The sequence below is a fragment of the Arachis ipaensis genome, chromosome B3 (genome assembly GCF_059453495.1).
Source record: "Arachis ipaensis isolate K30076 ecotype BB chromosome B3, ASM5945349v1, whole genome shotgun sequence".
NCBI classification, from domain to species: domain Eukaryota; kingdom Viridiplantae; phylum Streptophyta; class Magnoliopsida; order Fabales; family Fabaceae; genus Arachis; species Arachis ipaensis.
The window spans coordinates 308,139-334,802 of NC_142438.1; the positions used below are offsets into that span (position 1 = coordinate 308,139).

Consider the following 26,664-nt stretch of genomic DNA (forward strand, 5'->3'; position numbering starts at 1 on the left):
GGACCATATTCGAGTCTAATAAATAAACGCGATATATATTTCGAGTTAAATCTAAATCACATTAGACCCGATTTCACCTGACCTATGCACACTATATTGTAAACTAACACACCAAAAGACTAGTTATCTAAGATTTTGTTAATATTACCATCATATCTATTGTTGTAATAATAATAAAAATATAGATTATACCAAATAAGGAGATCAAGCCACATATACACAACTAGGTGAATGACTAAGCAGCACAGCGTAGCCACATGCCATAAACCTAACGAATCAAATCTTTCACAAAATATCAACTAGTTACTTTTGCAAACACGCGTCAATATATATTACCAATAATTAAGAGATCAGAAAGGGGGAAAAAATATGAAAGATTCTCTCCCTATTAGCACGTCATTTATACAAAGCATTCTTAGCAACTTAGTATCATATTTAACGGTAACATATACATACATAAACATTAGTATTAATACATGCCACTCGTGCACATATTAGTTTAATCTTTGTTTAAATATAATTGACCCTTGGTTCTTGGGATTCTAAGTAGCTTATCTATAACTCAAATAATTGTGGATCTCAACCTATGCAAATAACATACATTTCTTTAATAATCCATGTTTGCGGTTGAAGCTCCTTCAATTTGAGACAAATCAAACAAAGAAAATTAAGGGCACCCCATTTTATAATGAATTTAATTTTAGTGTATTGTCGATATAAAATAATTTTATACGTGTATCTAATACATAACATCATATTAGTAAAAATAACTATCTTTTATATTAATTGTATGAATAATTATAAAAAAACAAATGTGATTGTACGACTATGTAAAATATTTTATACTGTGAATACATCAAAATTAAACTATTTTATAATTTGAAATGAATAGGGTAATGTGGCAACATAGGAGGCAAGCTTAGGGGATGAGTAATGAGTTGTGTTTACCAACACACGGAGAAGAAGCCAAGTATACAACCCAAGGTTCAAAAACATTAATTTAACACTTGCTATGAGTTGTAATTTGTAACTATATACCCTTGTGGCCTATCTATGATTGTGTTACATCACCTATAATAGAGCATAATGTTGGGAAAGATGTGACAAATAAACCAAAATTGTAGGGAGACCCATGCGGGTATCACATGCTCCCCACTTAGATTAAATTGGGTGATGTTTAATTTTGCTATAGCTAACCTTTTTTTCAAAAAAAAAAAATGCTTTTACTTATATGATGAGATATGATATTTACTATTTGAACACTTAGGAAAATAGCATTTATTAATTTTAAATTTTATTAAATAGTTAAAAGGATTGTATATATATTGATAGAGGTGTTCAAATCCAAGCCGATCCAAATTAAACCGCTCATTCAATCCAATCTAAATCAAAAACCGATTAAAACTGCATTAATTTGGATTTGATTGGATTCTATTTTTTGCAAACCGCTGGATCGGATTGAATTTCGGATCTACTTTTCATAACCGATCTAATCCAATCCAAACCGCACAATGTGTTATAATATTATTATTTTATTATTATATTTACAATTATACTTATAACATGTTCAATTTTTTTTACATTTTTATATTATTCATGTATTATTATTTACATTTTAATAAATATTTTATGTTATCGTTGGCTTTTTAATATATTGTTGAGACTTGTTATGTCATTGTTGATTATTTAAAATTTGATGTTGAGACTTGTTATATGTATTTAATTTTTTTAATTTATAAAACCGCAAATCCAATCCAATCCAAACCGCTTGAAATTGGATTGGATCGGATCAGAATTTTTTTAAAAAAAGCATCCAATCCAAACGACATCGCAAGTAAAATTAGTGTTCGGATCGGATGAATTTTCAACTCAAAACCGATCCAAACCGCACCGCGAACACCCCGGTATGTTGGTGTGTAAATGAATAAAGATTTTCCTTTTAGTGTTGGCAAATTGTGAAAATTTAAGTGTTAAAATTTCTGTTTTTTTTAATTAATTGTTATTTAATTTAACCTTATGGGAGTTGAATGGAAAATGGATAATATTTAATACCTATATAAATAAGAAGACTCAAGGATTGGTAATAGCACACCAAAGTTGAGCTTCCATTACAATATTAGAGGGAAACTAAAAAGAAAAAAAAAAAGAACAAAACCATGGCAAGCAAGTATCAACTTCGTTCCATTAGTTTGCCATCAAGATCTCATCCAAGCACTATTAGAGTTGATGAAGAACTCATCAAGCTCAAGACATGGGAAGCAACATCAACATCAACATCTAAGTCAATTGCCATTGGCTTTTCCTTGCTTCAAGATTTGTACCTCTCATTGGATGCATTTCTCAACATGGCATCAACACAACATGTGATTTCTCAAAACCAAGGTGGTGATGAGAAATATTTTGAAGAGGTCTTGGATGGTTCAATTAGGGTTTTGGACATTTGTGGCATCACAAGAGACATTATTCTACAAATTAAGGAGAATGTTCAATCCCTTCATTCTTCTCTAAGAAGAAGAAAAGGAGACTCAAGTGTTGAGAAAAGTGTGCTTGAGTACAATTTATTCACCAAGAAGATGAAGAAGAATTCCAAGAAGGTAATCACAAATTTGAAGCATATGGATAGCAATTTTGGGGTGTCACCAATTTTGAATCTTGGTGACCACTTTGGTGCTGTGGTTAGGGTTCTTAGGGAAGTGATACTAATGAACTTGTTTGTGTTCCAATTACTATTGTCTTTCTTCAATATGTCAAAGTCAAAGTCAAAGTCAAAGTCAACCAAATGGTTGATGGTGGCAAAACTTTTGCACAAAGGGGTCATAGCTTGTGATGAAGATAACTCACAAAATGTCAATGAGTTGCAATGTGTGGAAGCATCTCTAAGTACCCTTTTAATTGAAGGGATTAATAATGGTGAGAAGATGCATATAGCACATGAAAAGTTGGGGGCTTTGGAGAATGTTCTAGAAAGCCTTGATAATAATTTGGATAGCACATTTAGGAACTTGATTAAGACTAGAGCCTCCCTTTTGAATATGATCTCTCAATAGAGTTTTCTTATTAGTTAGCAATGTAATTTTGTCTCTAAATCCTATTAGACATCCAAGTTTTAGGGATATGCTGAGGATTTGAAATTTTCTTACCTTAGTTTTTTGTAAATTTGTATAATTCAAAGGTTAGAAATCAAATGCAAAGAAGAAGCTTATTGTTATATCCTATGTTGTGGTTTCAAAATGCCATATACTTAATTTTATTATTTATTTTTTTTCACATACATCTAATAAAAATATTATTCGTATACCAAAATCTGTTACTGAAATTTGTTACTAATATATATTTACGTATAAATATATTTATGATTTTATTTATTTTTAATATATATTTTATACTGATGATAGTTGATTTTTGATAATTGATTTTAGTACACGTATATTAATTAATTTTATATTTTAAGCTTTTGAAAAGTGGCTATTCAAATGGAAAAAGTCTAAGTAATTAGCATTTTTTTTAGTTTGTAATAAACAATTTTATTTTGTCACTAAAAGAAAAAATATTTATTCATTAATTAATTTTCTTATTTTTTATATTGGTTATAAAATTATTAGTCATGTAATTTGATTCATTGTAAGTTAAAACTTCTTAGACATACTTTTTTTTTCATTTTTTTATTTATTCACAAGGGTGCATTCAAGTGTGATTATTATTATACAAAACTTTTTAAATAGATGCCTTAGCTTTGATTTACAATAACTAATCAAATCTTGTATTTATGTTCACCTCTTAATTATTTATGAACATTTTGTTAGGAGTCATGAATCATAATAGGATTCATTTTATTTATTCGTTTACCTATTTTTATTTTTTAGTTGTTTACGGTATCTCTTAGTTTGATAGATCAAAGATTAATCGGTTGTGAATTTAAATTTTATTTAAGAGTTTATCATTGGCCAATGATTTGCTCCATATATAAAATAAGATTCGAACTCTGAACACTTTCTTAAGCGGACGAGTGAGCTGACTACTCGACTAACCAGTTGGTTATTTTTATTTTTTATTTAGTTGGTTGCAAAAATGACAAATTTAGAGTTCTGCCTTCAGGACATAGTCATCAAAAGTGATGCAAAGGAGTATGGTCTGAACTACACGTGTTGACCTGTGAGTGAACTATGCCATGACCTTGAATATCAAGAAAGATAAAGGTTTTAAAAACTTATATATATATATAATGAGAAAAAGATAAAGGCTTAATTATGTATATTGTTCCACCGTTCAGTGCAAGAAAAGTATTCCTTGATTAATGGGAACTTCACATGTCTTTTTTCATGTCTATAATTTCAACAATGTACCACTCCTACTTTTCTTTATAGAAAAGCATCTTGTATGTATATATGGGCATATGGCTTATATTTATGTCCATAAGAAATGAAAGAAGAAAAAGACTTTATCATCAACAAATGCTAAATGCGTTCATGTATGTTCCTAGGTTATTTAATTTGTTTTGCAAGTTAAATGCGTTTATGTTCCTAGGTTTTGTTCAGTAAGTCAAATTATTATATGTATCTTTAATAATCATGTTATTGGTTACTTGTATAAAAAATTAGCTATTAATTATTATATAAAAATACATTATAATTCATTTTTAATGACAAATTTTTAGTGGTAATAATATATGTCTTAATTTATGTTTTTGTGACAATTATATATTTATCGTTATTATTATATATTAGACAATCATGTATTTTTTGCGACCACTAAAAAAATCTTTATTGACAATTATATAATTGCCGTTAAAACCTTTTAGCCACAAAGTATAAAATGGTTACTGTCTAATTACCTATAAATATATTAGTAGCTATTGTTATTAAAAACAAAATAAATAAATACTAAAAATAATTTTTCTAGTAATAATATATATTTTGTCCCTATAATTTTTTCCATCATACTACTAGAAAAATGTTTAATTATTTTAATAAATTAAATTATTTAAATAACTAATTATATAATTAAAAAATATATAAATTAATACATACATATATAAATACAGATAATAATTAATTTATTTAATAGCTGATTATTAATATACATACAATATTTTTCTTTGATATAATGCATCTTAGTAGTTCATGGATATACTCGTAGAGGTTTCAATTTCTCTAGAATTATTTTAAAATTATAATTTGATGTGTTTCAAAGCAGGCCTGCCTCCTAATTAAATAATGCTTTATATGGCATCCCTGTATAGTATATATATTTTTGAAGTCATGCTATTTCTTTAGGAAACACATGGAATAATATGGTATTAATATGACAAATCATATATATGTATGTGTCAGTCTTCTTTCTTTGGTAAAATAACCACGCCCCTTGTGATGAAATAATTTATCAATATTATTCCACATAAATACTATTCAAGAATATTTTGTTCCCTACACATATTTTGATCGCTTACCAATTAAATAGAAAATAGCTATGATAGATATTATTCCAATCATATATATAAATTTCATTTTTATAATCTATTTTTTAGGCCGGCAGAGTTTGGACTTTGGACCATTCAAAATTGGTAGCTATCTTTCTTAATTATTTTTAGAGAATGAATTGTGATATACTCATGATATTTAATTTTTGTGGTGTGACACATGCAATTTATATTAAAAATATTGGTTAGGAGTTTAGATAAAAGAGAATATTTGGTTAGGAATTGGTTTTATTCATTCACACACGGCGAGATCTATTGCGCAAATTATTTTTTATATTGGGGGTAGAAATGATATTTTTTAGGATTATAAATTATAAAGATGTTATTTTTAAATGTAGAATTTTTTTATTTAAAATGTAAAAATTGGACTCTTTTATTTTTTTTGGAAAAAAAATTGGACCATCCAATTTGTTAGGAACAAAAATCAGACCCTCCGATTTATACATTTTTTAAAAAATATATCACAACAAATAAATCGGACCCTCCGATTTGATATTTAAAAAAATTTAAAAATTAACTTACAAATTAATCGGACCTACCAATTACTGATTTTTATATCAAAATAAAAACACATACACTATCAACAGAATTGAATTGCACACATTTACCTTTCATAATAAAAATTTTTAGCCGATCTATTGTAAAGGATCTCATGCAAAGAAAACAATTAATATTAAAAAATAATTTTCTAAAAACAAAAATTATATGATACATACTATTCGTGCAATAATATAAAAAATTAATAATTTGTGTTCACTATATATATATATAAAATCATGAATTATTATTTGTTCATATCCATCAATTATGATTAAGTGCAGAGAACTTTGGAACAGAATCCTTAAATGGTAAATTGGTAACCGACCTTCATGAACAAAAACCATAGGTACCATAAATTGTTGCTTAGATTCATTGAAGTTATAGAGATACAAAGGCATGGACAGAGGAATTGGTGTTTTTAAATGTCTCCTTTCTATAAAACACGGAGGGAAAAAATTTGTAAGGTACACCTTCCCCATATGTAACAACAAAAATTGAGGTATTTCAATTTTATTTTATATATATTGGGGTGATGCTTTGCTTGCTTCTATAGTTCTATTGCTGGTGGAAGACGTGACAACATAACCCACGTCACAGGAAAGAAAAAACCAAACACTGCCTAGTACCTACATATGTCACATGTTTAATAAATTATATATCAAATATTAGATATGTTTTTACTTTTTAGGCTGATTTTTTCTTATATGGAAAAAATATTGATGTGTTTTTTTGGAAATAGAATTATTTAGTGTAATTACAGATGGGTGAATTTGTAGAGGAGAAGTCAACACGTGAGGGGTGTGTTGCAATACGTGGGGGCGTGCTGGACACGTAGCAACATCTTGACTAATACGTAGGGAGATGTGTTGGACACGTGACAGCATATTGGCCAATACGTGGAGGCGTGTTAAAACATGTAGAAGCGTCTTAAATGATTTCTACAATACTGTAATACACTTCAAATATTAATATTCAACCAAAATACTATCTTTATTTCCATATTAAAAATAATTTCTGATGTTTTCAATATTTTTATTTTTTTATTTTATAATATATATATATATATATATATATATGTATATGTATGTGTGTGTGTTAGTGTGTGATTTTAATTTTGGTCCAATTTTAATTGATTATTTTTTATTATTGATAATTTTTTGTCTTTATCATCTAAATTTAATAGTACAAAGTTGCAATATATAGAGATCTAGAAAAAGTTTAAAAATTTGCAACTACAAAAGAAGATAAAGTTTTTTTTTTTTTATATTTATAATGATAAGGGCTGAAAAAAGAAGAAAATAATAAATATATTTAAGAGAAAATTTTTAAAAGAATTAAGATTAAAACGGCCTACATTTTAGAAAGAATAAAAAAATATATATTTAGGTCAAAATTAGATGAGCATCAATTGCCAGAAAGATACCCTTGGCTTTCTCTCCTTTCCCCACTTGAGATGTCTATAGGTATAAATAGAAGAGGATTATTATTATTATAGCATTGAGTCCATCACAAAATTTGGTTACCCTTTATCATGAAAAGGGCAACCATGGCTACCTTTAAACATTCTAGCAAATATGGTGTTAGATCTATTAGTTTACCAACTAGATCACATCCAAGCACAATTCAAGTAGAAGAAGAGCTCAACAAGCTTAAATCATGGGATTCATCATCATCATCATCATCTTTGTCAAAGGTTGAAACAATTTGCTATGGTCTATTAGGCCTTGGTAAATTGTATAAGTGCATAGAAGATCTCTTGAAATTGCCATTGACCCAACAAGCATTAGGTCAACATAAAGATGAGAAATGGGTGAATGAGTTCTTGGATTGCCCCTTAAGGTTCCTTGATCTATTGGGAAAAACAAGGGATTCCATCATGTTGATGAAATCAAGTGTTGAAGATCTTCAATCTTCACTTAGGAGGAGAAAGATTGGAAATCTTGACATTGAAGGACACATCTCTTCATATTGGAGCCTTAGAAGGAACATTAGAAAAGAATGCACAAAAAATTTGCTTTTTTTGAAGCAAATTGATGATGGGCCATTTCCTCCTCCTCCTTTGGATCTTGATGATGATAACCATCTTTGTGCATTGGTAAGAGTTCTTAGAGAATCAAGTTTGATCACAAGCTCAATTTTCCAATCACTTTTTGTGTTCCTTTCTTCATCAATCTTGAAATCAAAGCCTACTAAATGGGCATTTGTGTCAAGATTGGTGCATAAGGGTGTTCTTATTTCTTGCAACAACAATCAACAAGAGAATGTTAATGCTCTTGAAAAAGTGGATCTATCACTTTGCAACTTGGAACTTACTATTATGGAGAATTTGAACAAAGAAGAAGTGGGTGAGAGGATTCAATCTACAAATAGAAGCCTTGAAGCTTTGGTATTAGGAATTCAAGGGATTGAAGAAGGGTTAGAGTGCTTGTTTAAGCACTTGATTAATACTAGGGTGTCTTTTCTTAATATAATTTCTCCTTGAGCATAATATATTTTTAATTTTAGGCATGTATAGTATATATATAGTTATGCATATTTGGAGGTTTGCTTCAACATATTATTATATTTTTCCAGATGTATAGATACATATGTAGTTGTTAGGTGCCATTAATGATGAAGCAATATTGTATACTCTGCTTGTTAATCAAAGTTTTGTTCACTCAAATATTGTGATCTTTCCTAGCCCTTTTTTCTATGTATGTAAACCAAATAATAATAATAATAAGGTTTAATTACTCTGTTGGTCCCTATAGTTTCGTGAAATTTTCAATTAGATTCTTATACTTTTTTTTTTTTTTAATTGGGTCCCTGTACCAAAATTTTTTTTTTCAATTAAGTCCCTCTTAGTAGTAATTGGCTTAATTTTATAGGGACCCAACTAAAAAAAAATTGGTACAGGAATCTAAATAAAAGAAAAAAAAAAGTGTAGAGACCCAATTAAAAAAAATTTTTGGTGCAAGGACTCAATTAAAAGAAAAAAAAGTATAGGGACCTAATTGAAAATTTTGCAAAACTATAGAGACCAGTAGAGTAATTAAACCTAATAATAATAATAATAATAATAATAATAATTTGAAAAAGAAATTTACAAGTGCTTTTCACTTTACTTTATAAAGCGCCTTTCACTTTACTTGAATATTTTGGCTAATGAATCTTTAATAATACATTTGGTAAAAGTGTCTTAAACTAATAACAATGTAATACACATAACAGAGTGTGTCATATTCTGACCTGCCACAAAATTTATGGGCTATAATAAATTAAATTAAAGAGAAAAGAACAATAGGTTATTGGCTATTTTATTTTGGCAAAAAATATGTAATGATTAAAATTAAATATTCATAGATTTCTTATGTGTTTCATTCTTTTAATAATAAAAACATATAATTATTTAATTTTAATTAAAGACTTATTATATCTTCAAACAAAAAATGGTTAAAGATCTATTTTATATTTTCTCTAATAAAAATGCGCTAGAAAACTATGATTTATATGAGTCATGGGCATTACCCAAAGTTGGTGAGGTAACAATACTGGTCACCTAACCATATAGTTCACAGACTTATTATTATTATTATTATTATTATTATTATTATTATTATTATTATTATTATTAATTGATCAATTAATAATTATTCAGTAGTCTGGTAAGTGGTAACTCGTGTTGAATAATTTACAAAAACATATTGGAATGAAAGTGATGAGAATCAATATCAGAATGTGATAGCAGAATATCATATTTATTGTGTGTATCATCTCTTAACTGTAAACAGGTAATTTCAACTACGTCTAAAGTCTAACTGGCAAGAATATGAATCTGATACAAAAATTATAAATATGTGATTTAATAAGTTGGTGCCGGCTGCAGTATGGATCTTTATTTTTTAAGTGTACAAGAGTATGATATACATTATTATTTTATTTTATTTTTTGTTCTTTGTATTACACATGGTATTCCCTACAAAATCTACTATATATAATGACAATTTAGAGATATTTGATATATAACTTATCATCTTAACTAATTTTAAATTTGTTATTGTTATACATATTTATTAAATAAGAATGTGAAATAATAAAGCAAATAGGATTTGTGGGTAGTTAATTTATTTTTTTAGTTTTTCATGGTATTCTCAAGTTCATTTAAAGATTTGTTGTTGCTCAATGGATTACTGTATGCACAAGGCGAAATTTAAACTTCAGATACTTGTTCAAGCAAACTAATGAACTAACTAATAGACAATCCCAACTTGATTGTGTGGTTAGTTAATTTTTCTTTTCACATTATCTTCTTATCCAGTAGGTCAATAACTAATATGTAGCCGATGTGAATTCTATTTAAAAATTTGTAGCTGAGAAATCAATTGCTACCTGCTTTGTGGTTAGTTAATAATTTGGATTGCATGGATAGTATATTTGGGCCTTAAGCTTTGTTTCGTTATGAACCTGTCGAGAATCATCTGCTATTAAATTAGTGGCCCAAGATATATTTTAGATCAAGCCCAGCCCAAACATAATTTTCACAGCCTTTTTCATCACAATAGTAAATATCTTTTATGTTGTGGAAAAAAAAATACTAATTCATTTTGGTTGCCAAAGAAATATGTATTTTCTAAAAAATTTTCCATGGTTGTTCATTTCGTAAATTAATTTATTATTGATATATTCTTTTTCAATGGAATTCTTAAATTAAAGCACACAAGAATAAATAGTGGTAAAATGATGAAAAAGAATAATTATTACTACCAAATAATTTTGTGATTTACTGTTTAAACAATTCTAATATATTTTATTTTTAATTTTTTTTCATTCACATAAATATTTATTTAAGCAACAATTATATATTATCATATTTGATGGTGAAGTACAAGCTTAGTAGAATTAAGCCTCACTTTAATACGTGGGATTGACAACCTCCACACTTGTTTATAAATACTTTGTAATAAGTAAAATGTCATTATAAATACTCAATTAAAGAGTACTAAAATTTCATATTATTTTGGAGTACTAAATTATGTGTTTTTTTACTTGTCTGAGTTATAGATGAGATTTTGTGTGTGTAAAGCTTAATAGAAAAGAAGAAAACTTTATTTAGTATCAAAACACATATAACGTCTTTGACTATGTCCAGCATGACAAAAAAAAATAGGCCACATTATTAAGAATTTTGAGCTCCAATAACAAAAAATACATGAAAGACATAGTGTATTATAGCAATTGATATCAGAGACTAAATCAATATAATTCCAAGATCTTAGATGGAGCTTAACTCAAGCTTAGTTAGTAAGGTTCACGAATCCCTAAATAGAAAACGTGTCACACGGTGGGTAGCATCAGCATAGGATTCCATCCTAGTTAGAAACTAGCCAGTAACACAATCATCAATAATCCAATCCATTCTTTCCGTATTTCCATAACGGCTACATTTTCCCACAAAACAAATAAACTATTTCGCATAAAAAAAATAGAAAAGACTATTTCAGCGTACCGTTGCATTTCTCATTGCTCACTTCCTTCTCCTTAAACCACCAAAGCATAGCTCGCGCATTGAGTGTTGAGCAGTTAGCATGACGACTACTGGGATAACAGGTGCAGCCTCCCGCGCCAGGAGGGCAGTGAAGCTCACGCTCGCCCTCCTTGGCTTAGGCTTCAACACCTCCAAATGCAAGACGGCAGCCAAGATGGCGGTTGCCAGAATCAAGCTCCTCCGTAACAAGCGGGAGGTTGTCGTCAGGCAGATGAGGCGCGACATTGCCATGCTCCTCCACTCGGGTCAAGATGCCACTGCTCGCATTCGAGTACGTTCAGTTCTTACTTCCTCTGTTTTTTTTTTTTAATTTTAGATAGTGATTAGGTTTTAGTGCACTTGTTATGTCATTAGAGAAATTAGTTATATTCAGTAATTGTGTGACTCTTACCATGAGAAATTCGAGATTTAGTAAAAATTTGTCAATCTTGAAGATGCTTTGATCCATAATTATATAGTAACTAGCTTAGATACTTTGTTTTGATTCATTTCCAATGATTACAGTTAGCATCTAGCTGTGCCACTTGTGAATTGCATTACTCATTAATGAAAGTAGCTTTGATGTTTCTGGATGAATTTGCATTCTCAGATGGCATTATTTAAGTTAGGGTTCTAATGTCATTGTTGTAAATTTGTAGGTTGAGCATGTGATGAGAGAGCAAAATATTTTGGCTGCAAATGAGTTCATTGAGCTCTTCTGTGAATTAGTAGTTTCCAGACTCTCAATCATTTCAAAGCAAAGGTGAAGTATATATAGGAGTACCTTTTTTTGTTGTTGTCTTCTCAATAGTATTAACCTAATTGAATGTCCAAATCGTAATTATTTTCAGGGACTGTCCAGCAGATTTGAAAGAAGGAATTGCTAGTTTAATATTTGCAGCGCCAAGGTGCTCTGAAATTCCAGAACTCGTGTCGCTGAAGAATATCTTTGAGAAGAAATACGGAAAGGATTTCGTGTCGGCAGCTACTGATCTTAGACCTAGCTGTGGCGTAAATCGTCAGGTAGAACTTTACTTGCTGCATTCATCTGTATTCTTCGGATAACTTATGTATATTAATTCACTACTGACCTTTATGCTTTTGAATTGCTGTATCTTTTAGTTAATCGACAAGCTCTCAGTGCGAACACCTGCCGGCGAATTAAAGTTGAAAGTATTAAAGGAAATAGCTAAGGAGCATCAAGTAGAATGGGATACTGCAGAGTCTGAAAAAGAACTTCTGAAGCCTCCAGAAGAGCTCATAGTAATAAGCTCTGTCTCTTGATTTTTCATTTGTCTAAAATATGTTTTATCAAATCAAAATTTTCATGGCTAATTTAACTACTTTTTGTGTCTATAGGAAGGGCCAAAAACATTCGTTAGTGCAAGCAGCTTTCCAGCAGTCATACCTACAACAAATGTGTCCTCTGAATCAAACAAGCCAATTACTAGGTGAAAACCGAGTTATATCCTGCCATTTATATTTATAAGATCATTTTTTGTGTAATATTGTTTTCTAATAAGATTTTCTGCTATTTTTCAGATTATCAGGTGGTGAAAAAGGCAGTGGTGACATGCATTTCGAGGATTCTAAGGCTGCTGCTGAGGCAGCTGCCGAATCAGCTAAGAAAGCAATTGCCGCGGCCGAAGTTGCTGCTTACATGGCTATGAAAGACCATAACAATGAAGCTCCTAAACCATACGTTTACAATAACAAGTTGGATAACTCAAATAATATGGTTCATCAATCAACAATTGAGGAGAAAATGTATAGGTCAAAGAGCTTACCGAGGTCCGAACAGAAGAAAGATGAAGATTATTCATCCCCTACTGAAATGTATGGCGGTGGAAATGATTATAGGAGGCACAGCTACCATCCAACTTTCGCACGACATTCAGATATTAAGTTTGATGAATCCGACTGCGATGAAGAAATTGAAGTGGAAGAACCTCCTTCAACTCTGCCACCTAAGAGGCCACCACCATCTGTTCCTTCATCTTTCCTTAAACAGGACAGCAGTGTCCGTGTCCATCCAAAATTGCCAGATTACGACGAACTTGCAGCTCGCTTTGATGCACTGAAGTTCAAGAAGTCACAATCCTAAACCAAAAAACCTGAGAGCAATCTAGCTTTTTATTAATTATTTTTGTATACTTAATGATATATTTTGTCTTACAGAGAGATACTGAGAAGAAGTGAGAATGTCATATAGTATGTTTGGTTCTACTACCTTTTGTCATACTTGTTCCTAAAAAAATATGTTTAAGCAAATAATATTCAGATATGCTTTTCTAACTTGCATTGTGACAACCAAAGAAAAAAAATAGTAATGGGTGCCAAAAGAGAAAAATAATATAACAAAGAAGTTAAACTATAAGAGTACAGATACTCAAACAGAAATTCTAAATGTTCCACAACATAAACATTATTTTTGTCTTGTCTCTCATGTCTCTAGTATTAGCATTTTGCTGCAGTGCTTTGTGCTGATAGAGTCTGCAAATTTCTCAAACTAATGTAATAATCAATAAAGATAAAGATAACAAGAAAGATACATTAAAAAAATAATAATATTTTTTCTTAATTCTATCTATTTTTGGAATGGATCAAACAAACATATAATATTGTATAAAGAACATGCTCTATAAAAAAACTTCATCCTCTAGCTTATTGAGAACCAAATCATCATATTATCAATACTGAATTAAAACAATTTTTTTATTATTTTCTTTTTCATAAAATTATAAAAAATAAAAATACCAAAAAAACACAAATCAATTAATGGATTGCATGCATAGTTGTCCTTTTCTTGTGTAATATAAATTGGAAGCTTAGTGACCAAGGAACAGATTCAATGTTATTCCATTCATAATTGTGAGCTAAGATGTATATATGTATGAGATTATTGATGATGACTATGAGTATGTTAGTTATGTTCATGGCCATGGATCTAAGCATGGATCATTTCCTTACTTCACGAATCTAAATTATATTTAAAAATTTACGTTAACCAATAAATTATTATACACGTAAAATAGAATTAGAACTCTCTACAACTATTTAAATAAACTAGCGAAACTAACCTAAATTAATTGATTTCATTGTCAGCTAACATTACTTTTAATTAACAATCATGCCATCATATTTTAGGTCACAACCATACTTCATATATAAGCCATAACAAATTGATTATAATGTTATAAAGACTTTTGATTATTTTGATTGCAGATGACTTCATGTTTATAAAATATTCTTGGTTGATATATCAAAAATGATCATTTATTTTAATTGTATTCAAATAAGATATTCTGCAGAATATTAAATCAATAAATTTTTAGTCACAAAAAAAAATCAATAAATTTTGAGTGTTTGTGAATGCAAGTGTGAATTGCTATGCCTTACTTACTTTATACATTAGTAATCATATTAAGTGTATATTAAGAGCAACCATTAAAATTAATTATTAATATAAAATATATGTTAAAATATAAATTTACATTAAAAATAAATTGAACGACATATATATTAATTTATATACACAAATATATCAGTGACTAATTTTTGTATATAAATAATGTAATACCAACAGTAAAAATAACAAGAAAACTAAACACATAAAATCTTTTTCTTTTTTTTATAATCTGATCTTGGGTTGCACTAAAGTACTAAAGAGAAAGAAAGCCAGCTTGCATAAACAATGTGATATGGTCGCTTCTTTTTCTTCTTTTATTCTCTGTGTTTCTTTTTATTAAGGATATATTAAATATCTTTTTTTATTATAAAAATATATAAATTTATTTAATTTTTATTAAAGATTAAATTAATTTAATAAAATTATCCAAGAGATGAATTACTCATTTTAAATAGTTTTATTATCAAACTAATTCGATTTTTAATAATGGTCGAATTAGTTTAATATTTTTTACTTGTTTTATAATTACTAAGGTGCTTGCTGGATTTGTTATTATATCACATAAAGGAGATGTTCAAAAATATCAAGAAGGAATCTCGTGAATATAACCTTCAAGAAATGGTTTGCCGCATCCATTATTCTTTGTTTAAAATGTTACGCAAATAATTATACCTGGTTATTATATAAAATTAAGTTCAATTATGTTAGGTGTATATTAAAATTAATTATTAATATAAAATATATATTAAAATATAAATATATATTAAAATAAATTAAATATTATATATATTTTAATAGTTAATTTTAATATATAAATAATACTTTTGAGTTAAGTTATATATATATATATATATATGTATTATAATTTATAAATTTTCTGCATAACAATTTTAAAAAATATTTTTTCCTACCTTTAGTATATATAATAATAATTATCAAGGCTAGTTATTTTTCTAAAATTTTTTTTCTTTACTTTATTTAATTTTGCTTAGAAACTAGCTAGCTTGCATTGCCTCTTTCTTTCTGATAACCACTTTTATTAGTTTATTTTCAAAATTACTACTATTTTTGTTTTAGCCACTAATATCCAACGATATCATTGTTAGGAGTTTAATCCAAGTCAAGAAAAAGCAATGACGGCATTTATCTCTTGGATTATTTTTGCAGAGAACAAAACAACAAAAAGGGAAACAAGTTTATCTATATCATCGGAGTTAGTAAATTTTATGAAGGTTTGCATTCCATAAAAGTGCTAATGTCAAACAAAAAATTAATTAGGAAAAGTGTAGGGTCAGCAACTTTTTAAAAAGTTGGCCAGTATTTAACCATTAAAAGAAACGGAAAAGCTCTGCATACAAGCCCTAATGGCTTGTATGCCATACAAGTTCATTAAACAATAAGATCAAAATACGCGCTGCTTCAGGTACGTTGATTACACGCGCTATATAATATCGCGCGTATATCTAACTACCAGATTTAAAATATTTCTTTCCCTTTTCGTTTTCGTTATTTTGAGATTTCGTTCTTCTTCTTCTCCCGCGTTTACCCTCCTTCTTCTCCATTGTTCTTTTCTTCTCCTTTTCTCACTAGCATCTTCTTCGTTTAGGTTACCTTTGTCTCTCTCTGCAACTCCATCTTCGTTTTCTATTTTTGATTTGTTGTTTTTCGAAATCAAAGTTTGATCTCGTTTTGAAGATAATGGATCATACAACCTCAGATTGTCATCTGAATGCAGGCGAAGTGGATTATGAGTCAGAATCTAACGAAGTCCCTGAGGTTTGATTTACATAGGATTAGTATGAAATTTCTTTCAGTAATTTGTATAGCATTGTGTAGTTGAAAAATTGCTGAACATTACTGTGAAAGTAACACGTTTACGTGAATCTGTCGATTCAATGTATTAGTTGTGATTAATTACTTGGAATTTGTAGCAGACGCTCGGGTGTAGATCAATTCTTGTTTGGGTGTACTTTAGCTAGAAGTGTGGGTGTATCTACACTTTACTGGTTTTTTGTTATTTTAATTTACTTGTTGTTGTTCAGCTGTATTATAACAGACATGATTAGGTGTGTTTTTAGAACTGTATTATATCTGCATGCTGTGTATTTACAGTTTATTGCTTTAAAAGTCATTCTGTAGTTGAGTTGTTGCGGTTAGGGTGTATCGTATTAGACATGATTGGGTGTATTTGAATCATATCTATGGGTGTATTTACAGTTCTGACACGGTGTCTTTTGCAGCCTGTCTCAGTTGTTGATGACGAGCTTGTTCCAAAGGTTGGAATGACCTTTACTACCCTTGAAGATGCTGGAAAATTTTACAGGAACTACGCCAAGGCTGCAGGTTTCTCTACAAGAGTTCGGTGCACAAATAGGAAGGGAAACGAGATTAAGAACCAACTGATTACATGTAGCAGAGAGGGAAAATGGAAATCTAAAATATCTCCGGCCGAGAAGACCAATCCGACAGCCGGTCTAAACTGTCCTGCAAGAATTTATATACACACATTGAAGGATGTCGGTGCTTGGATCATTTCAAAGGTTGTGCTGGATCATTCACACCCCTGCTGTCCAAGCAAAGCAGAGATGCTCAAACAGCACAGGGAACTAAGCATGTCCATTCGTCGTACGATAGAGAATAACGAGGAGGCCGGTATCAGACCAAGCAAAACCTACCAATCATTTGTTGCGGCTGCCGGGGGTCACCGCGAGTTAAATTTTATCGAAAAGGACGTGAGGAATTACATTACCAGGGAAGTGCGGAATGTTTCCGAACAAGAAGATGCAAAGGAATTCGGGAAATATTTGTTAAGAATGAAAGAGAAGAATCCGAATTTCTTTTTTGAGCTCCAACTCGAAGAGGATCAATCGATTAAGCTGGCTTTTTGGGCCGATGCAAGAAGCAGAGCCGCCTTTGAGTATTTCGGAGACGTCATTTCATTCGACACCACCTACAACACAAACAGGTAACAAACTGTCCCTGTTTATGATGCCAAATTAATTTATTTTTACGAATCCGCAGTAGAGGTGTATATTGGCTGTTTCATTGGGTGTATGCGAAGCATTTGTTAGGGTGTAGCTAATGATTTTGCATTCTGGACCATGGTAATTTGTTTCAGGTATAATTTGGTCTGTGGTTCTTTTGTCGGGGTGAATCACCACGGTCAATCAACACTTCTCGGATGCTCTTTGATGAAGAATGAAGAAATTGAATCATTCAAATGGTTATTTCAAAGCTGGATTCGTTGCATGGGAGGAAACGCTCCGAAAGGGTTTCTCACCGATCAGTGCGCATCCATGAAAAGGGCTTTAGAGGCCTGTATGCCAACAACAGTTCACCGCTGGTGCATTTGGCACATCATGAAGAAGATTCCAAGCAAATTAAACGGGTACAAGGGACATGCCGATATCGAACAAGAAATGAGCCAAGTTGTTTGGAACTCTCAAAGCAAAGACTCATTCGATAGGAATTGGAACGATTTTCTGCTGAATTTTGGTCTTGGGGACAACAAGTGGCTTTCAGGTAATGTCTTTTTAAAATCTGCATCAGAGGTGTAAGTTACATATTTTCTCGGGTGTATTTATAGACTGTCTTTGGGTGTATTATGCAGATCTGTACGAAGACCGTCACATATGGGTTCCTATCTATCTGGATCACCATTTCTGGGCAGGGATGAGAAGCACACAAAGGAGCGAGAGCATGCATTCATTTTTTAACAAGTATATCACCCGGAACAGCTCGCTTATTCAGTTCGTCAAACAATACGATAATTGCCTCGGAAGCAGGGAGCAAGCAGAGAGAGAATCAGATGCTGCAGATTTTCATACGGTCATACCGTGTGCAACGAAATCCTGCATTGAAGCTCAGTTTCAAGATGCATACACTCACGCAAAGTTTAGGGAAGTCCAAGCGCAATTCAGAGGAAAGGCGAATTGCATCACCAGACTGAAGAATTCCGCTCTAGGCTATTCAGTATACGAAGTCGGAGAACAAGTTTCCAGCTCAATATTCAACAAGTTCGTGGTTACTTACGACTCGGTTGCAGCCGAGGTAAAATGCCATTGCTTATTATTCGAGTCGAGAGGGATACTGTGCCGTCACGCACTAAGCGTGTTAAGCTTCGAACAAGTAAGCCAAGTGTCACCGAGATACATACTGGAACGATGGAGCAAGAAGGTAAAGAGGCGACACACACACATCAAGAGCAGCCACGACGAGCCACTAATGGAGCCAAGAAGCAAGAGGTTCGACCAATTGGTTTTTCGTTCGCAAAATATATGCGAATTTGCCTCCGAATCGGAGGAGCTGACTGCAATTCTGCACCGCGCGTACGATAACGTCATGGCCGAGATGGAAGCATTAAAAGCCAAAAGGAAGGGGACATCTTCTTTATCCCACGAAGACGCCAACTTGGAATCCGTTAACGAGCTTCAAAGCCCGCCAAGGATTCGAACAAGAGGACGTCCAAAAAACAGGCTAGGTTCAAAGCTGGAGAAACAGATCGCAAATGCCACAAAGAAGAAGAAGACGAAAGTTTTAAGCGAGGTAAAAGTAATGTTCTTTAAATTTGTGGCGATTGAGTTTATTTTTCTCGTTAATAGTTTAGGTAATGTGTGTGTGTTATATTTCAGATAAACCTGTTTGATGCTGCATCAGCGGCGCATTCAAATTGCAGCCAATATCAAGGACACGTTATGAGTTATCAGTTCAGGGTACCAGCAGCAGGGGATAACTGGTTGGGTGTATAGTTTTTCAGAATATGGGTGTAAAAGCACCGTTATTTTGGGTGTATTTTCGTTAATTCACAATTTAGATATAGACACATATATAGATATATATAAAACAAAAGCTGTAAAAATTCTCAGGTTATGGGTTTATATTTGATTTGATTTTTTTCTTCATATTTTAGTACATGTAATTCATACATTTTGAATACGGTGCAGACAGTTTGGGTGTATATTTTTATACAACCTTGGGTGTATTATTAGACTTGCGTTGGGTGTAGCAGTTTATAGTTTGTGTTTATATATGCCTTGATTTTTTCCTTCATATTTTACCACCTGTAATACAGCTTTTGAATACATCACAGACAGTTTACCAGCACAGATAATTTAACATGGAATAGAAGTTGTTGATAAATGGGAAAAAATATACATGGAATAGAAGTTGTTGATAAATGGCAAATATTTACATCATTTGTTCAATTTACAAACTACCCACTTTCTATATCAGTAGAATTAATCTGACAAAATGGACTTAATAATATAGAGGATGGCTTCGACAGCCTTATAGCACTACTCTCTCTAATTGCCTGATCTCTCTGTGTATTCATCTCACTGAATAGTATACGGGATGCGTATTCCACTCTATAGTGGTCCACCTCCTCCTACAATAAAAAAGTATATTCTGTTTAAACAGCAATATTAATTCAGTAAAGTAATACAGAGTTATATGGTTTTAAAGACAGTTACCTGTGGCCAATTATCCCATTGATACTTCCCCTTTTTGATGTTTTCTGGCTCAATTATCTCCATCCATTTCATAACGTACACAGCGCAGTCATAGCTGAAAACAAAGAATATAAATTACAAATCTCATTTACAAAAGTTTAATGTTCAGACTCACAAATTTATACCTTGTTTTTTGGCCTGATATTTTAACATATGGTGATTTAATTTCCTTCTCCCTCTCCCCTTTCTGAAGAGGTTTCCCGCCGGCATATGTTATCAATCTTGAAAATACGTATCCCTTAAATACGAAAACAAATCAGTAATACACCCGAATGAATGGACAAGATACACCCAACTGAATGGACAATATACACCCATCACAACTAACGAAATAGACCTATCTATTAAAGTAAAGAAGACAGAGGCAACTTACAGTGAATTTATTAATGGTCTTTCTCTCATCAGTGGGAGCTATTTTGTGTAGCGGGTCAAGTATTTGACATTTCCGCTTTCTTGTATTTATCAGCCATAACCACCAATGCCCGGCGTAGCAGACAGGGGCAAAAATCTGAAGGATTCCCACACATGAACAGTGTGTTATTTTATTTTGCAAATAAGTAAATAAGCGTAGTAACAAATTTAGCAAACGAAAACTTACATATGGGTGCGAAGTCAATTTTTTTCTATCTATGAAGGGAATGAAACTCGGGTAGGCTTCCACCCTGAATTCCTTTTTCGTTTTTGGTGATACGAATTCCCCGTTTGGGTGATCCGAAAGCGCCATGCACTGCAAGAATGGGAAACGAGAAATGAAACACTAAACTTACACCCAATGGAACGTGACAAATACACCCAAATCAATACAGAAAATACACCCGAAGATCGTAGAAGTAAGACTTACCACAATATCGGGGGGGAGACAGTATATTTGTTCTTGAAATCTCTTTTCATTTTTGTTGTTGAGGATGAGGCAGACGGCAGATACAATCTAGAAATATATGCCGAAATCAATTTTACATTAATAAGCATTGTAATTGACTTTGGTGTAAAAACAGTAATCTTATTCTAATATTACCTGAGATTCTATATCACTTTTTGCCTGGAGGGAAGCAAGGTGCATTCTCATCAAAATGTATTCTCCTTGGCCAATCAGAGTGCACATCTCCTCATACTCGTTAGTATTGCCATCTGCATCTTCCTTCAGTCTCGTCCCCCAGATGTAGCACTTTTGTTTCATATCATCCGTAATCTGATATAATCCCCGAGGAGTTTCAAACTTTGCAGAACTTTCTCCCCCAGTCTCCCTCTGAATTTGTGGACTTGTGTTTTTTCCCTTCGTCGCGCTGCTTGCTATTCTTTGGACCAAACTGTCCAATTGTTCTATCAAATTCGCAGCTTCTGGAGATTTTTCCATTTCTGTCTCCTGCGTTGACGCCCCCTCCTGGCTTGAATCAGTCAATCCAAGGCTGAATGATGGCACCCCTGGATCTGTTTTCGGAACATAGGAAGCTGTCCGTGCCATCATCAACAGGGCAGCAGCGTCTTCTGCGTCTGGATGACTGCGTCATCATGTATAAGAATAAGAATAAGAATAAGAATATACAGATGATAAGCAAAGATTGATTTTAGTCTGATGAACTTACACTTTAGTTGGAGCTGGGGGAACCGTGGGTGTGGTCTCTTGAAGTTGTTTGGGGGTTTCAGGAGTGCTGCACAGTTACAAAAAATTAATCACGGCGTAAAAGAAACTAATCAGGAACAATATACACCCAAACTGTTAGCTAATATACACCCAAACTCCAAACAAATATACACTCAATACTATTTCTTACGTTTCTGTAGTCCCTTCAATCTGTAGCATAGGGGTTGGTTCAAAATCTGTCTCTGTGGTTGTTTGGGATGCCGGCACAAAAACCTGAATCGGGACTCTAAACAAGAAGAAAAATGAAAGGTTAACAACGCCTTTGAAAATAATAAGGTTATAAGGTTGAATATTATTGTAAAACTCACATTGCAAGCGCTTCGGACGGTGTCTGTTCCCTCACAACCATCATATTCGAATCAGACGGACTCAACCTAAAATACACCCAAAGAAATTCAAGAAATACACCCGAACAATTCAAAAATAAGACAGGCTTTGTTTTTTTGAGAACTTACATACTTGCAGTTTTTGCTTTTTTTTCCTGCCTTTTTTTTCTTGAATAAAATAATAAAGGGCTTTTTTTTCTAAAAAAAAATATATACAGAATTAGAAGTAGAAGGGTAATAGAAGAACAAAAGTAACGGTGATTTGAAAGAGAAATTACATGCTCTGTGACGGCTGGTTTACACTACTCTGTTCTGTGTTTCCTTGAGAGGAAGGAGCATCAGTTCCCAAGTTCACAGCCGGTATTCTAAGACAGATTTGATCCAAGCAACACAACAAAGTTAATATTCCAACTTATTAGACAACATACACCCAACTTGATCCACTCAATACACCCAAATGGTACCACAAGACACACCCAATTCATGATAACAAGATTTTATTAAATAATAAAGCTTCTTACGTTTCAGACGACACATAGCGACCTTCTGTCGATCGCAGGTCAGGTTGGTTCTCCCTGCAAAACAAGAAACAATTATTAGCATGCAAAACACAAAAAAATATGAAATAGACAGCCCATCAAGACATACCCCTCTGCAGCAGATTTATCAACGTTTTGCCCTAGCCATTCATCCAGTTCATCACTTGATATTTCATATGTCTCACTACATTCATAAAGGAAGATGTTAACAAAAATAATTACGACGATAGACGGTAATATAGCTTACGAGGTACTGTACCCGTCAAAGTATTGGTCTTCTTTAGGAGGTGAATCCTCCACGAGAACTTTTTTCTTTTTTGGTTGTGTTCTGGGTGGAAAAAAAAGAGTACCAATCAGAAATAAAAAATTAATTTTATCACAGAATATTATGCAAAGAAGTGCTTACTTTTTTGGTGTTGTTTTTGTTTTTTTCTTTTCCTTCTCCTTCTCTGCAGGTGATGATTCTTCACTCCTATAAGTTAATAACAGACACTTCAGTTAATACACGAAATCTTTATAATGAAGCCAAAAGAAAGGAGTAATAATTTCAGGACATTACTCATCACTTTGTTCAGATTCAGATTCTGAATCAGAATCTGGCTCCTCTTGCCTCTGCTTTCTTTTTCTGGAGTCCATTCTGGAAGGCAAACAGTGATTATTTAGAACATAATAAAATACACCCAACGTGATCAACAAGATACACCCAACTCGAAAAAGAAATTACACCCAAGTATGGTACTTACTTTTTCCCCTTTTTGATGGGGTGTTTTCTTGCTGAATCCTCCGAGTCTTGTTGACTCTCAGACTCAGAGGTAGTAGTGTCACTGTCAGTAGCTGTTTCTGTCTCCGAAGACGATGTTGGACTCGCCTTCCTTTTTTTTGTTTTTTTGATTTCTTGTGTTTTTTCTTTTTTTTCTTTTTCTTTCATTTTTTCTCTTGCTCTTGTCTCCGCCATCTTCACAATCCCCTGAAACATGAGATATTTTAGCTAGCAGCATTCAGGTAAATAAAATACAAGCAACATATTATGTTTACTTACCAAAGTTTCTTCTTTTTCTGCAGTCATTCTTTCCACCAACTTCTCCTTAGTCCAGTTGGCAATCCAAGGCTTTGGTGGTCTTTCGGCCCTCTTCTTGCCTTTGTTTTCAGAAAGATGAAAGTATATTATCATGAGGGCAAAGAGGCAGCCATCAATTGCCTTCTTCTTCTTATCCTGGTAGTCTGTGATGCCTTTGATCAAGAAGGTCAAAACATGCGCCCCCCAGTTTCTCTCCGATATGCCGTCCATCTTAAAAATTGGGGCGAGGTGCACGGGCGATATTTTGTTTATCGTCGTTGGCAAAAGGAACGCCATCTGTATGTAGAGGATGAATATCCTCTTGAACATCAGGCGTTCCTCTTCGCTGCCAACGCCGATTTCCATCATTTCATCGGTAAGACTTTTGAGGGTCTTACCCTGGAATCTTCTATAAATTATTTTGTCATCATCAGAAAGTTGCTTATAAAGTTGCTTATACTCAACTTTCTCAGGAAACAGATTTCCTACAAAAAAGAAAACAACAAAGTATCAAAATCGGTTCAAAAACACCCAAGCATCAACCTTAAATACACCCAAGCATGAACTTAATATACACCTATAATTTTGAGCTAGTTACCTGTTGCATTGATGCCAAGCGCATCACCTATTGTCTTTGGTGTTATTTGGAAAGAACCATATCCTGTCTTCAGTTTGTTCTCCCCAAGTTTGAAGTTGTTTGCCAGTTCCCTTAAGAGTTGGTGATCCACCCTTAGAGGTGGGACGTGCATCAACCCACCAAATCCGAGATCCCTGACAATTGCCTTCTTCTCCTCAGCCATGTTTCTGAACTTATCACTCAGGAGATGTGTGGCACACTTAAGGTCTTTCGTTTGGTTTCTTGCTGCCATTTTGTCTGAAACAAAAAATACACACAAATATACTCCCATTAGTAACAGTAAGATACACCCATATGTAAGAATCAGATACACCCATTGATAACAGTGAGATACACCCATTGAAATTATTCAGATACATTCATATATATCAGTCAGATATCAGTCAAACATGTTTCAATATCAAGCAACATTACAAGGTCTAATAACAGTAAGATACACCCATATGTAAGAATCCGATACACTCATTGTTAACAGGGAGATACACCCATAGATATTATTCATATAAATCCATATATATCAGTCAGTTATCACTCAAACATGCTTCAATATCAAATTAATTCAGATATCAGTAAGATACACGCATATATGAGTCAGATACACCCATTGATAAGAGTAAGATACACCCATATGTAAGAATCAGATACACCCATTGATAACAGTGAGATACACCCATTGAAATTATTCAGATACATTCATATATATCAGTGAGATATCACTCAAACATGCATCAATATCAAGTCACATTACAAGTTCAAACAGTATACAACCCCCAATCTACGGAATAAAGCCCCAAAAATCAACAACAGTAGCAAGAGAACTTAGAACAAGAATGTAGAACGACGTAAAACTTAGAAGAATGACGTAGAACTTAGAACAGTGTGACAAAGAAGCAAGAATAATAGCACAGTAAACCCTAGAGAAGAACGACGTAGAAGAAAACTAAAATTGGGAGGTTTTCTTGATGAACTTACGTTGAGTGTATTTGCTTCGTTTTCTCTTCAGATTCTTCACGTAGAGTTTGATGTTGTTTTGATGGAGGTTTCGAACAACGATTTCTATTTTTTGAACTTTGATTTTTGCTCGAAATTGGGAGCGTTTCCTTGGTTTCGAAGCGTTTTGAGAAGTGGAAGAAGTGGAGGAAGTGGAAGAGTCTGCCATACGAACCGTTTGTGTTGAGCGCGTGATTTTGACGCGCCATGTTATGCTTCCTTATGCGCGTGTCTTCGATTTGGGCTGGGCCAACTTGGAAGCTTGGATACTTGTATGTGTAGCTGGGCCCTAAAAGAAAATTGAATGATTTCATACTATTAGATTTAATCTCACACCATTAAAAACACTTTTGATGGCCAATTGATAGTTACAAAATACAAAAATTACTGGCCCTAACACTCCTCACTTAATTAAATTAAATTTGTATATAAAATATACATAATATAATATAAATATATTTTAGCTAGCATAATTTTTATTAGATTTGCATTAAAAAATCTTTTGAAACCAGTAATTTTTTATATTTTTATTATTATTTAATCACTATAAATATTAAATTATCTTTAATAAATAAATTTTATTAATTTATGTGTACAAACTCTAAAAAATATAAATACAAACTGTATTAATTCGTGTATACCAAATTTTGACAAATATAAATATAAACTATATACTTTTTATGTACAGAATTCTTGTAATAATAATATTTGTTAGATATATAACATTGCTCTTCACATTATTAGTAATTAAATTATTTAAATTCATGAATGAACGAATGAATAAAAAAAAAAACAATAACACAAAAAATTGAAGCACCAACCAAATGGATTACTTTGGAATATTTATATTACAGCTAGAAATGTTCGCACTAAAAGCCAGTGGTGACGTAACTTGCATGTTTGTCCAAATCATAGTTATTATATTTCGGAGCCGAATTACCAAACCTATCCATTAATTTACAATCACATAAACATATCATAAAGCATATATATACATACATATACATTTTCAAAATTAAAGTTTTATATATA

The 26,664-nt window shown here is 32.1% G+C and overlaps 4 protein-coding genes across 5 annotated transcripts; 3 read left to right on the forward strand and 1 right to left on the reverse strand.

The window, feature by feature from the left end:
- The first annotated feature begins 2,109 nt into the window (after positions 1 to 2,109).
- LOC148569619 (uncharacterized) lies at positions 2,110 to 3,047 on the forward strand. The gene has a single exon (XM_088510019.1). The coding sequence runs from the start codon at positions 2,157 to 2,159 to the stop codon at positions 3,045 to 3,047; it is 891 nt and encodes a 296-aa protein (XP_088366145.1). The 5' UTR covers positions 2,110 to 2,156.
- A 4,419-nt stretch (positions 3,048 to 7,466) lies between these two features.
- On the forward strand, positions 7,467 to 8,766 carry LOC107632443 (uncharacterized). Its single transcript, XM_021120104.2, has one exon. It carries the CDS (start codon positions 7,548 to 7,550, stop codon positions 8,496 to 8,498), a length of 951 nt encoding a protein of 316 aa, XP_020975763.2. The 5' UTR covers positions 7,467 to 7,547; the 3' UTR covers positions 8,499 to 8,766.
- A 2,701-nt stretch (positions 8,767 to 11,467) lies between these two features.
- LOC107629477 (Regulator of Vps4 activity in the MVB pathway protein) lies at positions 11,468 to 13,793 on the forward strand. The gene is made up of 6 exons (XM_016332282.3): positions 11,468 to 11,814; positions 12,182 to 12,285; positions 12,374 to 12,545; positions 12,645 to 12,785; positions 12,882 to 12,973; positions 13,065 to 13,793. The coding sequence occupies exons 1-6, from the start codon at positions 11,584 to 11,586 to the stop codon at positions 13,624 to 13,626; spliced, it is 1,302 nt and encodes a 433-aa protein (XP_016187768.1). The 5' UTR covers positions 11,468 to 11,583; the 3' UTR covers positions 13,627 to 13,793.
- Positions 13,794 to 20,041: 6,248 nt separating this feature from the next.
- LOC107617468 (uncharacterized) lies at positions 20,042 to 25,916 on the reverse strand. Of its 2 annotated transcripts, XM_088510225.1 has the most exons (21): positions 25,615 to 25,916; positions 24,604 to 24,879; positions 23,988 to 24,490; positions 23,692 to 23,915; positions 23,508 to 23,585; positions 23,355 to 23,420; positions 23,208 to 23,276; positions 23,058 to 23,132; positions 22,931 to 22,984; positions 22,688 to 22,774; positions 22,539 to 22,607; positions 22,392 to 22,457; positions 22,214 to 22,309; positions 22,025 to 22,090; positions 21,457 to 21,940; positions 21,283 to 21,369; positions 21,040 to 21,168; positions 20,815 to 20,949; positions 20,567 to 20,679; positions 20,403 to 20,496; positions 20,042 to 20,317 (listed from the first exon to the last, which is right to left on the reverse strand). In XM_088510225.1, the coding sequence occupies exons 1-21, from the start codon at positions 25,799 to 25,801 to the stop codon at positions 20,144 to 20,146; spliced, it is 3,132 nt and encodes a 1,043-aa protein (XP_088366351.1). In that variant the 5' UTR covers positions 25,802 to 25,916; the 3' UTR covers positions 20,042 to 20,143. The 2 variants fall into 2 exon arrangements, with proteins under 2 accessions (XP_088366351.1, XP_088366352.1); XM_088510226.1 differs by lacking the exon at positions 22,539 to 22,607.
- Positions 25,917 to 26,664: the final 748 nt, after the last annotated feature.